Genomic DNA, 13533 nt, shown 5'->3' with positions numbered 1-13533 from the left:
GGTAATTAATTTAAAGTGAGGTCATTAGGGTGGACCTAATTCAATCTCACTGGTAGCATTATAAGAAGAAGGAACTGGAAACACGGAGACCAGGGCACACCTGCAAAGAGGTCCATGTGAAGGGGCAGCAAGAGGGTGGCCATCCTCAATCCAAGGAGACAGATCTCAGAGGAAACCAAGCCTGCTGGCACCTTGATCTTGAACATCCAGCCTCCAGGATTGGGAGAAAATTAATTTCCTTTAAGTCTCGCAACCTGGTATTTTGTTATGGCAGCACCAGCAAATTAATACAGGCATCAATTCAAAAATCCTCTCACCCCATCTTTTACTCCAGCCACATCTACTGTATTTATTTCAGTGGAAGCTGTGACAAGCTTTGCCTGGTTCCAATTGGACAGCACCTTGCCACAAGCCCATGCCACATGCCTCCTGCTTCCTGCCCTGAAGCTTCTCTGATACCACAATATGGGACACCTGAGGGAATCTTCTCTGAATTCAGATGTGTGCAACTCAGAAATAAGGGATGCTGATCTCTCTAGGATCACCTTTGGCTCATAGAAGATGTGAGCTGATGTCTTTTCATCTACTGAATGGAAAGTTCTGAGACTCATACCTGACGTACCTCAGAAGGATTTGGTGGAATTGAGCAGCAGTCACCCACAAAGGAAACAAAATGATAATGAGTACTTAGATTGCTTTGGCTTTTCTTCCTTCTCAAAAAAAAAAAATAATAATAGGATACACACACATATACATATATATTATATATTTTATATATTATATAATAACATATATATATATATATATATATATATATATATATATATATATATATCTGCAGAAAAGGATATACATGAATTTTCACAGCAGCATTACTCATAATATCCACAAAGTGGAAACAACCCAAACATTCATCAGCTGATGAATAAATTATATATTCATACTATGGAATATCATTCTGCAGTACAAAGGAATGATATGCTGCAATACGTATGAACCTTGAAAAAAATATACTAAGTGAAAAAAATTATTGACAGGATTTTATGATTTAATTTACATGAAATGTCTGAAAAGGCAAATATATACATACAGAAAGTAGAATCATGGCAACTTGATTTTTTTTTTTTTTTTTTTTGCTTTAGTGCAGGTGTCTTTATTTTACCGATACTTTATAAAAGGGCTTTTCCAGAGATAGAAAAAAAAAATGGGGAAAGAAGAACTTGGCCAAGTGTTCAGTGCATTAGATCTCCCTTCTAGGTGGCAAAATCCCTTTCTCTGACTATGGTGGATTTATGATGCACTTGGAAGTCAAAGCCTCTGTGGGAAATTTTGCATACACCGAGCTCTTTGTGTAAAGAATTATGTTGTTCTCTCCTGGTTTTATTTCCTTTGCTTTTCCCCTCCAACTTCATCTCACTTATTTCCTTACCCTTTTTAAGAAAAGAAAAAAAAAATCCAATAGTATTCATTTGCATTTCTTCCCAATATGGGGGAGAAAACCAATGGCCAAGAGTCTGTGAGTATGGTCATCTTTGCTGCCACCCTTGATTTTTAAAGGTGTAGGAAAATGGGGTTATAACAACTAAAGGATCTTTTATAATGGAACCAAAATTCCATTATATTGTTTACCACTAACTAATAAAATAACATAAAACTTGTTATCAAAAGAGTCTGATACAGGTGTAAGTAAATATTACTGCACAGAAGAGTCTACAACCTGGGACAGGTGTATTAGGAATATATTGTTTAATAAAGGTGAAATTTCAAATAAGTATGTCAAAGATAGTTTATCAATAATTGATACAACAATTCGCCATCTTTCTGAAGGAAAAAATCGTACCCACTACCCCACACCACATGCCAAAATACATTCTTTGAGGACTAAAGATTAAAATGTCAGTAAAAATAATAAATTTTAGAAGAAAATTAGGAAATCTGTATGCAACCTAGAGTTTCAAGAGATTTTTTAAGGCAAGTCAGGAAACCCAGAAATTACTTTTTTTAAAAAGAGTCCTTTGGCTACATAAGAAGTGAATATTTTATACACAACAGATGAAACATTAACATAACAAAATAATTATCAATTTAATAGATAACATAAAACATATGATAATGCACATAAACAATTTTGGTAAAATGTGCTAATAAACAAGATTTTAAAAGACTTTCATAAACTCCTTTGTGGCCACCCACTGAAATATACAGCCAACATGATAACAGAAAATTTAAACTATTCCTAAATGAGTGAAGAATGCCTGGTATCAGTGCTGTTTCTCAGCGTAACATGGGAGGTCCTGACGGTATGGTAAGGTAGGAAAAATAAAAACCAGAAATACATACTTGAAGAGGGAAGACAAACACGAAGGTTACAGAAAAAAATGTTACTACTTTGAATATGCAAAGGAATCAGTGATTAGAGTTTCTTATGCTGTCCAATGTAACTATAAAGAAATAAGGCGAAATAAAGGTTAAATACAGGATTGTTTGAATGGAGGAGACAGACCATCTCATGGATTGGCAGGTTTATCAGAATGGGTGATTCATTCCAAGGGCTCCAGGAAGTGGAGGACTAGCAGGTAGATGAGCTTTGATGAGCCCCTGGTGGGGTGAGTACCACCCCCAGCATCTCCTTTCCGACCTCTAAACCCGGAACTGGGCCTCGTCCCGCCTCCAACACCGCTTCCGGGCGTGGGCCCCGCCCACCGCCATAGCGCCACCCACAGGTCTGGTTCCCACCTTAACGGCATGGGCTGGACCTGTTTTCTGTCCCCAGACACCGCACTAAGCTGACTCTAAGGCCCTTCAGCTCTAAAGCGGGGAGATAGTACGTGTTTCCTCCTGCAATGACCGAACTTGGCTGACAGCCCCAGCCCCGGACCCCCGTCCTCTGCGGCCGAGGCAGGAAGCCAAGGTGACGTGAAGGACCCGAGGCGGTCTTTTTGTCCCGGGCTCTGTGTCTGGTGGAGCGAGTCACGTTGGTCTCCTGCGGTTTAGCGTGTCCTTGGTGGGGCCCGCGACAAGGGAGGGCTCTGGGACGCACGGAGCGCGCGAAAGGCCTCCTTAGGGAGGCCTCGTCCCTCCGCTCGCGGCCGGCGGGACCTCAGTTCCGGGGTTCAGCCGGGTCAGGAGTGAGGTAAGAGCGCCTCTGCGGGGTGTTTGCCTCTTTGTTTCCGTGTTCAGAAGCCCCCGTGGTGACCTTTGTGACTTCAGCCCCGGAGGACATGCATTTCCGCTGTTCTGTCAGGTTGCTCCGGCCTCTACGCCTTCAGGTTATCACGAACATAGGCTTCCTGCCGTGTTCCTGTGAGTCTGAGGTGTGGACTTGAGAAATGGGAAGCAGAACGTTAAGAGCTGTGTGTTGAGTTTACTCAGTGCCTTACTGAGGGCTGTAGCCTAGGAGTCAGGCTCTGGGAAAGCTCAGAAGCTTCTGAAGAGGTAAGGCGGGGAATGCCAGTGTGTACGGGGTTTTGGAGAAAGTGTATGTGTAGTCAAGCACACATCTCGGCACACGGTTGCTGCTAGTCACGTGGAATAGATACCTTAGTTAATGCTTTTAGTGCGTTTCTAAGTATGGAAAGATGGGAGAATTGGGGTTCATAAAATTTTCTTCTGAAACTGAAGGCGTGTACTGCCAGTTTTCCCGGAGCACAGAGTGCCTCATCCCTGAACTGGGTTCTAAATTCCTTTCAGGATGTGGGAAGGGCAGCTGCTGCAGTGGCCAGTGACTCAGTCCTTGTAGAAGCAGATGGTTCTGAGAACTCATCCTCATCTTCGCATGTCTTTATTTTTGAACAGTACATACAGGTAGAAAGATGAGATGCTTTCTTAAGTATCAAGAGTGTGCTAATTTCTGTATATAAATATAAATGAAGGTAGACCACAAGTCTTTCATCTAAAGAAAAGCAAGAATACTCAGCCATATGGTTGTCTGAATTTAAGCTGGTGTATCCCCACAGAGTCAAAACAGCGGTCTCAAGGAGAAAAAGATGAAGGATTTATACCACTGGTTCTAGAATAGTTGAGATTACCATTAACAGGATTTGTCTGCACTACACGTGGCCCCCTGTCTCACCTACCCCCATTTTTCTTTCATAAAATCTTTTTTTTTTCCCCAGGACAAACAGGATCATTTTATTCTCATTTGTCCTTAAAAGAAAGATATAGTCGAAATTTTACAGTTCAGTAGGATTAGATGTGATTTATAATTTTAACATTTTTTAAACAAACGACTACAGAAGCAAAGGACTAGTATAAATGATAAAACTACTAGAGCAAACAGAAACTACCATTCTGATCAAAGCATGTGCCACAGCTAAACTTTCTTAGAAGGGGTTTGTGGAAAGCCTTTAATTTCAAGTATTTGAACTATTTCTGTAACCACCACATGCCTTTACCAACTTGTTAATCAAATGCTTTCTAAATTTAGGAACCAGTGACCAAGTGGCCTGAAACGCTTGTCTTGAATCTGTTTTTCTCACTATCAATTATTAATATTTCAAGAAAAAATATTTTCTAAGCACGAAAGTTTTCTAAAAACTTCAGTTACCCTTTCTGGCTCAGTACCTAACTGAAATTTTCAAAAGTTTATATTGCACACAAAAAAACTGGAGCAGCATACTCTGTGTGTATGATTTCGTAAAATCTTAAACCTAAAGTAAATCTGAACATCCAGTACAATGAATGTTCGTTGTAGCAGATTAACTTATTTTTAGCATTTTGCATGTTTGCTCTCTCCTTAAAAACATAAGCACATTTTTATGAACTGTTTGAGAGTGAGTAAATTGAAAATAAATGCATACATGATATTTGACCTTTAAATGCTTGGTAATGCAGCTTTTAAAGAGAAGGATATTGTCCTACTAAAGCCATAATACTATTTTGCCCACAAAAATTAAAGATAATGTAGTCTAATATTTGCTACTCTAAAAACTAAACTGCTCCATGTTATTCCAAAATGTGTTTTTGGATCTAGAACTCAGTCAAAGTGTATGTGTGGTGATTGTTCGTATTTTTTACTTTTTTTAATACTGGATCTGTCCAAATTGTTTGTCCAACATATTGACCTTTTGAAGAGTTACACTCATTCTGATAGAAAGTCACACATTTTGATAGTTCTGATTTTATATTTCAGGGTTTTTAGATGTTTCATCTATGTCTTGTATTTCTTGTGAAACACAGTTGAGTCCAGAGCAGAGGTTGGCAAACCTTTTGTCTGAAAAGGTCCAGGTAGTAAGTACTTGATGCTTGGCCTAAGATATGGAATTACTCAGCTCTGCCTTTGTAGTGGGCGAGCAGCCATAGGCATAAGGAAACAAATGGGCATAGCTGTGCTCCAAGGAAATTTTGTTTACAAAAACTGGCCTGTGACCAAAGTGTGGCAACTCCTGGTGTAAAGGCTTCAAAGTATCTTCAGAATATATTGAGGGTGATGTGTACATCAGATTGCATTCCATCAAGAACGTATGCTATCCCTTGATTAGTGATGCTAAATTTGATTACTTGCTTAAGGTAGTGATCACTAGAGCAATCTTTTAAAGATAGAGACTTTTCTTTTTGAGGGAAAAAATCATACATGGGTGATACTTTGGTGCTCAAAATATAGTGTTCCTGAGCAACCTTTGTAACAGTTGCCTTTTAGCATCTGTTGTATTCTGTGCAGACATCTTATATGAGCCTTATGTGATTTTTTATGTTGTAATTCTGTTTCTGTGTCTTTTAAAATTTGTGTGTACTATAGTGGAACATTTTTGAGGGGAATGTCATATTGTTTGGCAATCCACAAACGATCATTGAATTCTGCTAGTGAGTTAGGCTGTGTGTCAGGGACAGAGCAACAATGGCCACCAAAACAGCACTGCACCATGGGCTTACTGTGTCTATCTGGGAATACATATTTAAAATGAAAACTGGAGGAGGAGGGTATTGCTTGGTGGTAGAATACATGCTTAGCATGCATGAGGCCCTGGGTTCAACCCCCAGTACTCCCATTTAAATGAATAAATAAACCTAATCACCTTCCCCTAAAAAAAAATTTTTTTAAAGAAGAATTAAAAAAATGAAAACTGGCAATTTTCTGATGCAGACAATTGTCTTGCTCTGAGGTGGTAATATATCCTGGGAGGGGTTGATAACTTAAGTTGTGAAGCAAAGCATGAGTAGATTTACCTACTCAGGTCATTGAGCTGGAGTGAGGATTTGCAGATTGAGGAGAGAATTATATGTGAAGGGCACTTCATGAGCAAAATATAGTGTAGTTGAGAGCTTTTTTCTTTTTTTCTTTTTTCTTCCTTCTTTCTCTTTTCTTTTCCCTTTTCTCTTCTCTTTTCTTTTTAACTGAGAAAGAGGGTTGGCAGAAGAACCAAGAGTGGTGGCAGAGTGGAGAGCAGGGACAGGACCAGGAGTGAGATTCTTGAGACAACATTCAAAGGCCAGGGAAACTTCTGAAATCTTTTTAAGCAGGAGAGTGACTTGAGTTCATTTACAACCTATATAGAACCTGCTAGCTCCTACTTTTGGAAAGGACATTCCGAAAGATGAGAGTGAAGGCATGGAGTCAGGATAGAATCTCCCACTGAATAACTTTTCGAATAGAATCACAGTAACACAGGTGTCACGATTGTTATGGAAAAGAAAATAAATGATTTGAGAGTTTTGTAGATGGTAGAAGTGAAAGAATCCGGGCATTTCCTTCATCTATTTACTTACTACAGGATATACCCTACCCCCCAATTAATGAATGCTTGATTAGTGCTTAGTGTAAACCTTCAGTCCAGGGCTGATTTTAGGGTGGCTGTTAACTTTTGGAGGAGATAGACATCTGTCTCAGAAAATGAATGTATTATTAAAATGTATTCGGCTTCTGGAGCTAAAGTTGAGGGTGTTATTATTTTCTCTGTGCTTGTATGGGAGTAGTTGAAGGTAAGAAAAGTGATATTTAAGTCATAAAGAGACAAGGCGAAGGAGTCAGCCATGCTGGAAGTGGAAGGTGGGGAAAGTGTTCCACATTTGGGTGAATACCTTTCTAGGGTGGGGGGTGCACCAAGGATTACTTCCAGATTTGACAGTAGAGACATTTTATTTGATTGGGGAAAATGCTGAGGGAGGAATCTAATCTTCAGTGTATACCTGGCAAGAAAAACAAGTACTATCTTCCAAATGCTGTGAATCAAGAGAAAGTATGTGTTTTAATTTTATGAACAGCAAGTTCATTCAAGAATTTAATGAGAATCAGTGACTGAGCATTGAAAACTATCGTCTCCATGAAAATTTACTTTATCATCAATCTGAGCAAATGCTTATCTTTCTAAGTGTATAGTGGTTTTGAGATTCCTTTTCCTCCTCAGAAGAGGCCTCTGATTCCCTAAAGGATCATCCAGAGTAACCAGTCCTGTTTGACTCCTGATAGAGACTGATGTAACTAGGGGACTGGAGTCAGTCCATAGGTAAATGATGGGAAGATCCCCCCTGGCAGTGCAGGTGGTCAGAAAGCACTGAATTGTCCATGGGATTTGGTAATACCCATAGCGCCCTGTGTATTTACCACTTCCGGGTCCCCGTGAAGGAGATGTGACATAGTGAAGTAACTGATGAAGTTTCTGAAGATAAAGTTGATGAGGATCGGCCTATACTATTGGTTGGGGAGTTCACTGGAAGAGCAATTTAAAACACATCGGAAAACAATTTAAAATTTTCACATATGCCTGCACATGTGTATCCATATGAAAATAAAGACATTTCATTCCAGTGTTACCTGAAGATCCTTAAGTGGGGAACACCTAAGATGTGGATTAACAGAAGACTGGACAAACTATGGTTTACTTATACTATTGGAAAAATCTGAGGCAAATGGAAGGAATAAATCAAAGGCAGAGGCAGCAGTGTGGATAAACTTCACAGACATAATGATGAGTGAAAGAAGCCAGACACAGAGCATGGCCCTCGAATGCAGACTTCAGAAGGGAAGGTGTATTTATCTATTACTGCCTAACACGTTACACAAAATTTATGGGCCTTAAAACAGCACACATTTATCTCACAGTTTCTTTGAATCAGGAGTCCAGAGAGAACTTAGGAAGGTGCCCTATTCGGGTTCCCACTGGGCTGCATGAGGCCTTGGTTGAGTTGCTTTCTTATCATGCTTAATTAGGGGAACTTAACTAGTGCTTAACCAGGGAAGATAACTCATTTCTATAGTCACTTGGGTAATTTGCAAAATTCATTTCTTTACTGCTGTAGAATAACTTGCTGGTGCCAGCTTGAGGCCCCCCTTGGCTCCTAAAGGCTGCATATAGCTTTTTTTCCACATGGTCACATATGTCACTAAGCCAGCTAGCAGAGGATCTGATTTCAGTTTATTATAGATTGTCCAGTTTGTTGACCTATAACTGTTCATAGTAGTCTTTTAAATGATTATTTGTGTCTCTATAATGTCAGCTGTAATATCTCTTCTTTAATTTCTTATTTTGTTTATTTGGTCCTCTCCCTCTTTTTATTAATAAGCTGGGCTAAAGCCTTATCAGTTTTATTTATGTTTTTGGAAGCCCTTGTCTTGGTTTTGCCAGTATTTTCTATTGTGGGGTTCTTTTTGTGTGTGTGTGAGGGGGGTCTCTTTTATTTATTTCCTCTCTGTCTTCAAGATCACTTATGCATTCTCATTTATCAACTAGTCTGTTGATAATTCTTTCTAGTGCGTTTCTTTGGGGGTGGAGCAGGGAGGTAATTAGGTTTTTATTTATCATTAATGGGGGTACTGGAAATTGAACCCAGGACCTTGTGCATGCTAAGCACATGCTCTACCACTGAGCTATACCCTCCCCTCTTTCTAGTGTCTTTTAATTTCAGTTACTATATTCTTAAGCTCTAACTGGTCCTTTTTTAATATTTTTTAGTTCCTTGTTACAATTCTCACTGTTCTTCTATTTTCTCAAGTGCAGTTAGCATTCTTATTACTAATACTTTAAACTCTTTATTCAGTATATTATTTCTCTCTTTAATCAGTTGTCCCATCAGGATTTTTTTCCTTGTTCTTTTATATTAAAAAAAATTCCTTTGTCTTCTCATTTTAACTTCGTCTCTATGAAATTAAGTGAAGCAGTTACCTATCCCATCTTTTGAAGGGGTGTCCTTATGTGGGCGGGTCCCAATGCAGTCTGTGGTGCCCAGTGGCTTTGGTGGGGTTGCTGGATCTAAAGTGAGCATGACTTAGGTCTTTGCTCAGGGTGTGCTGGCAGTTGTCACCTTGTTGGCAAGTGGGGCTGGAGACGGAGGCGCTAGAGCCACAGCCGCGTGTGAGCCGGGCCTTCTGTGCGCAGTGGCTGTCACCACCCTATCGGTGGGGCAGGGGCAGGTCCCAAGGTGCTGGAAGCAGGAGCCCTAAGGGTTGGGTCTGAGTTGACCCTGTCCCCTCCAGGTGTGTGCCCTCTCTCCTCCCAGCAGCGGTACCTCTGCCCAGAGGGGAGCGGCGCTGGGGCAGGAGGGCTGTAGCAGGCCAGGCGCACACGGGACCCCGGGCAAGCCAGGCAGAGGTGCAGGCAGTGCCGGGGCTGAGTGAGCTACGTTCCCCACGTGTGCACTTTCCTCGGCAACGCAGGCTGGTCCCTGGGGGGGAGCTGGGCCGGAGCTCGCGGGGCCGGGACGCACGCTGGGACGGTCACGGGAAACTGACCAGAGCTTCCGGAAGTTTTAATCGGCCTCCTCCACCTTGTTCCCAGGAGGAAGCAAGCTGGGCACCCTCTTCACAGATGGAGTCTTGGATTCTTGCAGCCATCCTGGGAGTCCTTCCTGTTTTCAGACCAGCTAAGGGGGCTTGACTTCCTGGTATCAGAGCACAAGGCTGGGGTCCCCAGTTTGTGGTTCAAACCTGAGCCCACAGTGTCCCCTCCTCTTCTGAGTCCCCTCCAGGGGGCATGTTTTTCTACCTGATTGCTTCCCCTCCAGTCCTACCTGCCCCTTGTGGAGCTTTTCCTACAGCGCTGCTTGTAGAAGTGCCTTTCTGCTTCTCTCTACTTTGTTGTCAGTGAGAGTTGCTCCAGTGTAGGTGCATTTTGAGGTATTCCTGGCGGGGGGTTGGGGGTGTGTGGTGACCTCAGGATCCTCCTACCAGCAAGTCTCCTCTCTGAGGGATTTCCTGAGTGTGTGGGGATTTGGAGCTAGAATGGAATGACTTCCGGGCAGTGGATGTGGGAATTGTGGTCCTCCCTGGGTGCTCCTGTCTCCTTCCTTTTCTCCTAGGTGTTCTTTCAAAGGACCCTTTCTGCCTTCCTAAGGAAAAGAGAGAGGCAGACAGATGGTGGCTGACTGTGTGAGAAATTGTCCTCAGGTAAGAAGAAAGTTATCCTTCTACAAAATGATGTTCTGCATCCACCAGATGGACACATTTCCTTCTAGGCAGGCCTGTCTCCTGAGCTTCTTAAATAAATAAAGCCACTGCAGTACTCAGTCCCTGTTGAATTCCTTCCCAAAGTGGAGGCTCTCATATTGATGAGGGGTTACTCTGAATAATCTCAGTGTTTCAATACTTACCTCCTTTCAGTGTTCTTTCACGATTAAGACTGCATGTTTTTGATTTTGCCTGCTGCTCTGGCATGCTAAGGAAGATGAGAGTGTGTATTTCTCAGTGAATTTATTTATTCGTGAGCATTTACAAGAGTCTGCAGTTTGCTTAGGACTGTGTTTCTGGTTCTGTTAAAGTCACAAGTGAAGGACATTGATCATGGGTGAGTAGAGAGAGAGAAGAGAGCCTCGGACCACTGCGTCCTGGGGGAGGTGATGAGACACCATGAAACTCTACTGACACTGGGTCTCACATTCATTCCCCACTGATCATTGGAGGAGCTCCTATGTTACTGATATAAGCTAGTATGTGTGTGATTGTTTAGGACTCAGTGACCTTTGCTGATGTGGCTGTGGGCTTCACCCAAGAGGAGTGGACTCTACTGGACTCCTTTCAGAGAAACCTGTACAGAGATGTGATGCTGGAGAACTGCAAGAACCTGACCACCGCGGGTAAGGCCGCCACCACTCCTGTAGCCTCTTAGGGAGCAGATGTATATGACGCACTTACAGGATGGGTGATGTCGGTCTGAACACAGTGGAAATAGACACTAGTCTCTACAGGAATGGGTTTTAATCCCATGTGGTTTCTGTAACAGTGTGGTTTTAGAACATTACCATCACTCCGTCAGAAATGCGCATTCTCAGAGTTCGCCTTCGACACAGTGAATGAAACTGGCATTTGGGCCCCGTTATCTGTGTTTTAGCAAACACTGGACCTGATTCTTGTGGACACCACAGTTTGACAACCACTAGTTTAGTGGCTTCTCCATGAGTATAAACATCTCTTTTTGACTTACTTAATTTCCTATTTTAATAAAGTCTTAGTGCTTTGTAAATGTACATATAGTTCTGAACCTGTGTTTCAGAGGCCGCAGATAAACAGTCTCTTTGAGGCACAGGATGAGGGGATATTTACCTTTTTATCTCTTTGGAAATAACTTTACCACATTCACTAGAAATATGGGACCCGATTCACGGGAAGGTTTGTCATGCTTGGCAGGGCCTTTTCCATGAACATTTCTTTCCCTGTGAACAGGGTATCAGTGGTTCAAACCCACTCTGATCTCCTGGTTGGAACAAGAAGAGTTGAGGACAGAGGAGAGGGGAGCTGTCCAGGGTGAGTGAGGAGTGTGAAGAACATCCCTGGTCAAAAAAATTTCCGTTTTGAAATTACAAGGAGAAAACTTGTCAAGATGTGCTTTCTCTCAGAGGGCGGAGGTCATTGGTCTCGGATGCTCTGTGATTTCTTCAAGTTCTCATATGTACTCACTTTCCATTTACTCAGAATTTCCTATGATCTCACAAAATAACCTTTTGTTTCCTTTTTTAGTTGTATCATTTTGATGTATCCTCTTTGACCAGAAGTTTCCCTGATGATATTCTGTCTCTTTTCCCCATATTTAATTTTCATAGAATCATTTTTTAAATCAAGTGCTGAATTTTGAATACATAATATATATTACTGCTTAATTTTTGATATAGCCAAATGCCTCAAATCTGTCCTGGCTTTTGAAAAGATATGTTTAATTTGGAAACACACAGAATAGGTCTTATTGTTTTAACTCCTTTAAGGTCCACTCTTTCTGCAAAGTCTTTAATTTGTTACTCTCTTTTCCTTTATGGTGGGAAATGCAACTTAAAACCAAAGGCTCGGCACGTCAGCAGGACACGCTGGGGGAAAACCGTTGACTGGGACAGCAGTGGTAAAATCAGTAAGTTTCAAACCAGGTATTTATTTTCCACATTCAGATCAGCTTGGGACTTCCTTAGCTAGAACGGGAGCACCAGTGACAGATGTTTGAGATGAGTGGCATTCACCTGGGGAGAGCCATGTCTCTCTGAGAATTCTGGTGATGCTAATTATGGGGATATCCAGGCCTAGATTGAAACTTGCTTCAGAATTTCCACAAGGACTCATTCCCACTTACTTAAAAACAGTCCCATGAAACTATGTAGAAATCTTTTGAGATTCGAGTATACGGTACATCATTCTGGCAGGAGGATTTCATTGTTTTAACTTGGAAGAAATCAACTGGGCAGGACGTGTATGAATGTCAAGGAGATGGGAAAAGTCATCATCGCTACTGTAGTGATGGTTCTGTGTTGAGATGACTTGGATCAGTTAATGAGTCTGAGAAATCCCTGAATCATCATCCATCCATTTATCCACAGGAAAGAAGCCTCAGTGGCCTGGAACTCTATGACTATAAGCAACGTGGGAGAGACTTCAGGGAACACTTGTGCCTTAAGACACACAGGAGAACTCAAAAGTGGAAAGAACATTTGCAGAGATAATCAGGATGGAATAAACTTCCTTACTCTACACAATACATCTTGTGCTGGAGAAAAACGTTCCCTGTTTACTCAGTGTGGAAAAGCTGTCAGGCTGGCCCCACATGTGCACAGGACATCGAGCAAACAGGGGAAAGCCTTAGAGTGCAGTGATGGTGGGGGAGCCTTTGTTAATGAACCTCACCTTCAGGCACAGGACGGCACTCGCGGTAAAGAAGAGCCCTATGGATGGAAGAAACATGGGAGAGCTGTTCACTCAGCAAGCCTTGGTGCTCATGTACCAACTCACACTGCTAACACACATGCCAGATGTAAGGGGAGTGGAAAGGTCTCCGCTGTGTCCTTAAGCCTTAGGAGACAATTAGAAACACACAGTGCCGGGAAGCCTTGTGCATGTGACACATGTGGGAAAGCCTTTAAGTGGTCTTCATACCTTAATGTTCACAGTCGAATTCATACTGGGCTAAAACCCTACGAGTGTCAGGAGTGTGGTAGGGCCTTTAGAAGATCCTCACACCTTCGTGTTCACATTTGAATTCATACTGGAGTAAAACCCTATGAATGTAAGGAGTGTGGGAGAACCTTCGTTCAGTCTTCAAACCTCATTAATCATTTGAAAACTCACACTAGAGTGAAGCCTTTTGTGTGTAATAAATGTGGGACGACCTATACTCATTTCTCAGGCCT

At 41.8% G+C, this 13533-nt stretch overlaps 1 protein-coding gene across 1 annotated transcript; it reads left to right on the top strand.

Annotated features, from left to right (window-relative positions):
- Positions 1-2284: 2284 nt before the first annotated feature.
- LOC102517925 (zinc finger protein 426-like) lies at positions 2285-13178 on the top strand. Its single transcript, XM_006179401.3, is given in 8 exon segments — positions 2285-2300; positions 3181-3303; positions 10132-10284; positions 10287-10318; positions 10878-11004; positions 11591-11671; positions 12203-12266; positions 12727-13178. Coding segments are annotated over 7 exon segments (573 nt in total). The 3' UTR covers positions 12244-12266; positions 12727-13178.
- Positions 13179-13533: the final 355 nt, after the last annotated feature.

This window comes from Camelus ferus, chromosome 22 (genome assembly GCF_009834535.1).
Source record: "Camelus ferus isolate YT-003-E chromosome 22, BCGSAC_Cfer_1.0, whole genome shotgun sequence".
In the NCBI taxonomy this organism is placed as follows: Eukaryota; Metazoa; Chordata; class Mammalia; order Artiodactyla; family Camelidae; genus Camelus; species Camelus ferus.
The sequence above is the reverse complement of the archived record's forward strand: the minus strand, read 5'-3'. Positions and strand labels throughout refer to the sequence as shown.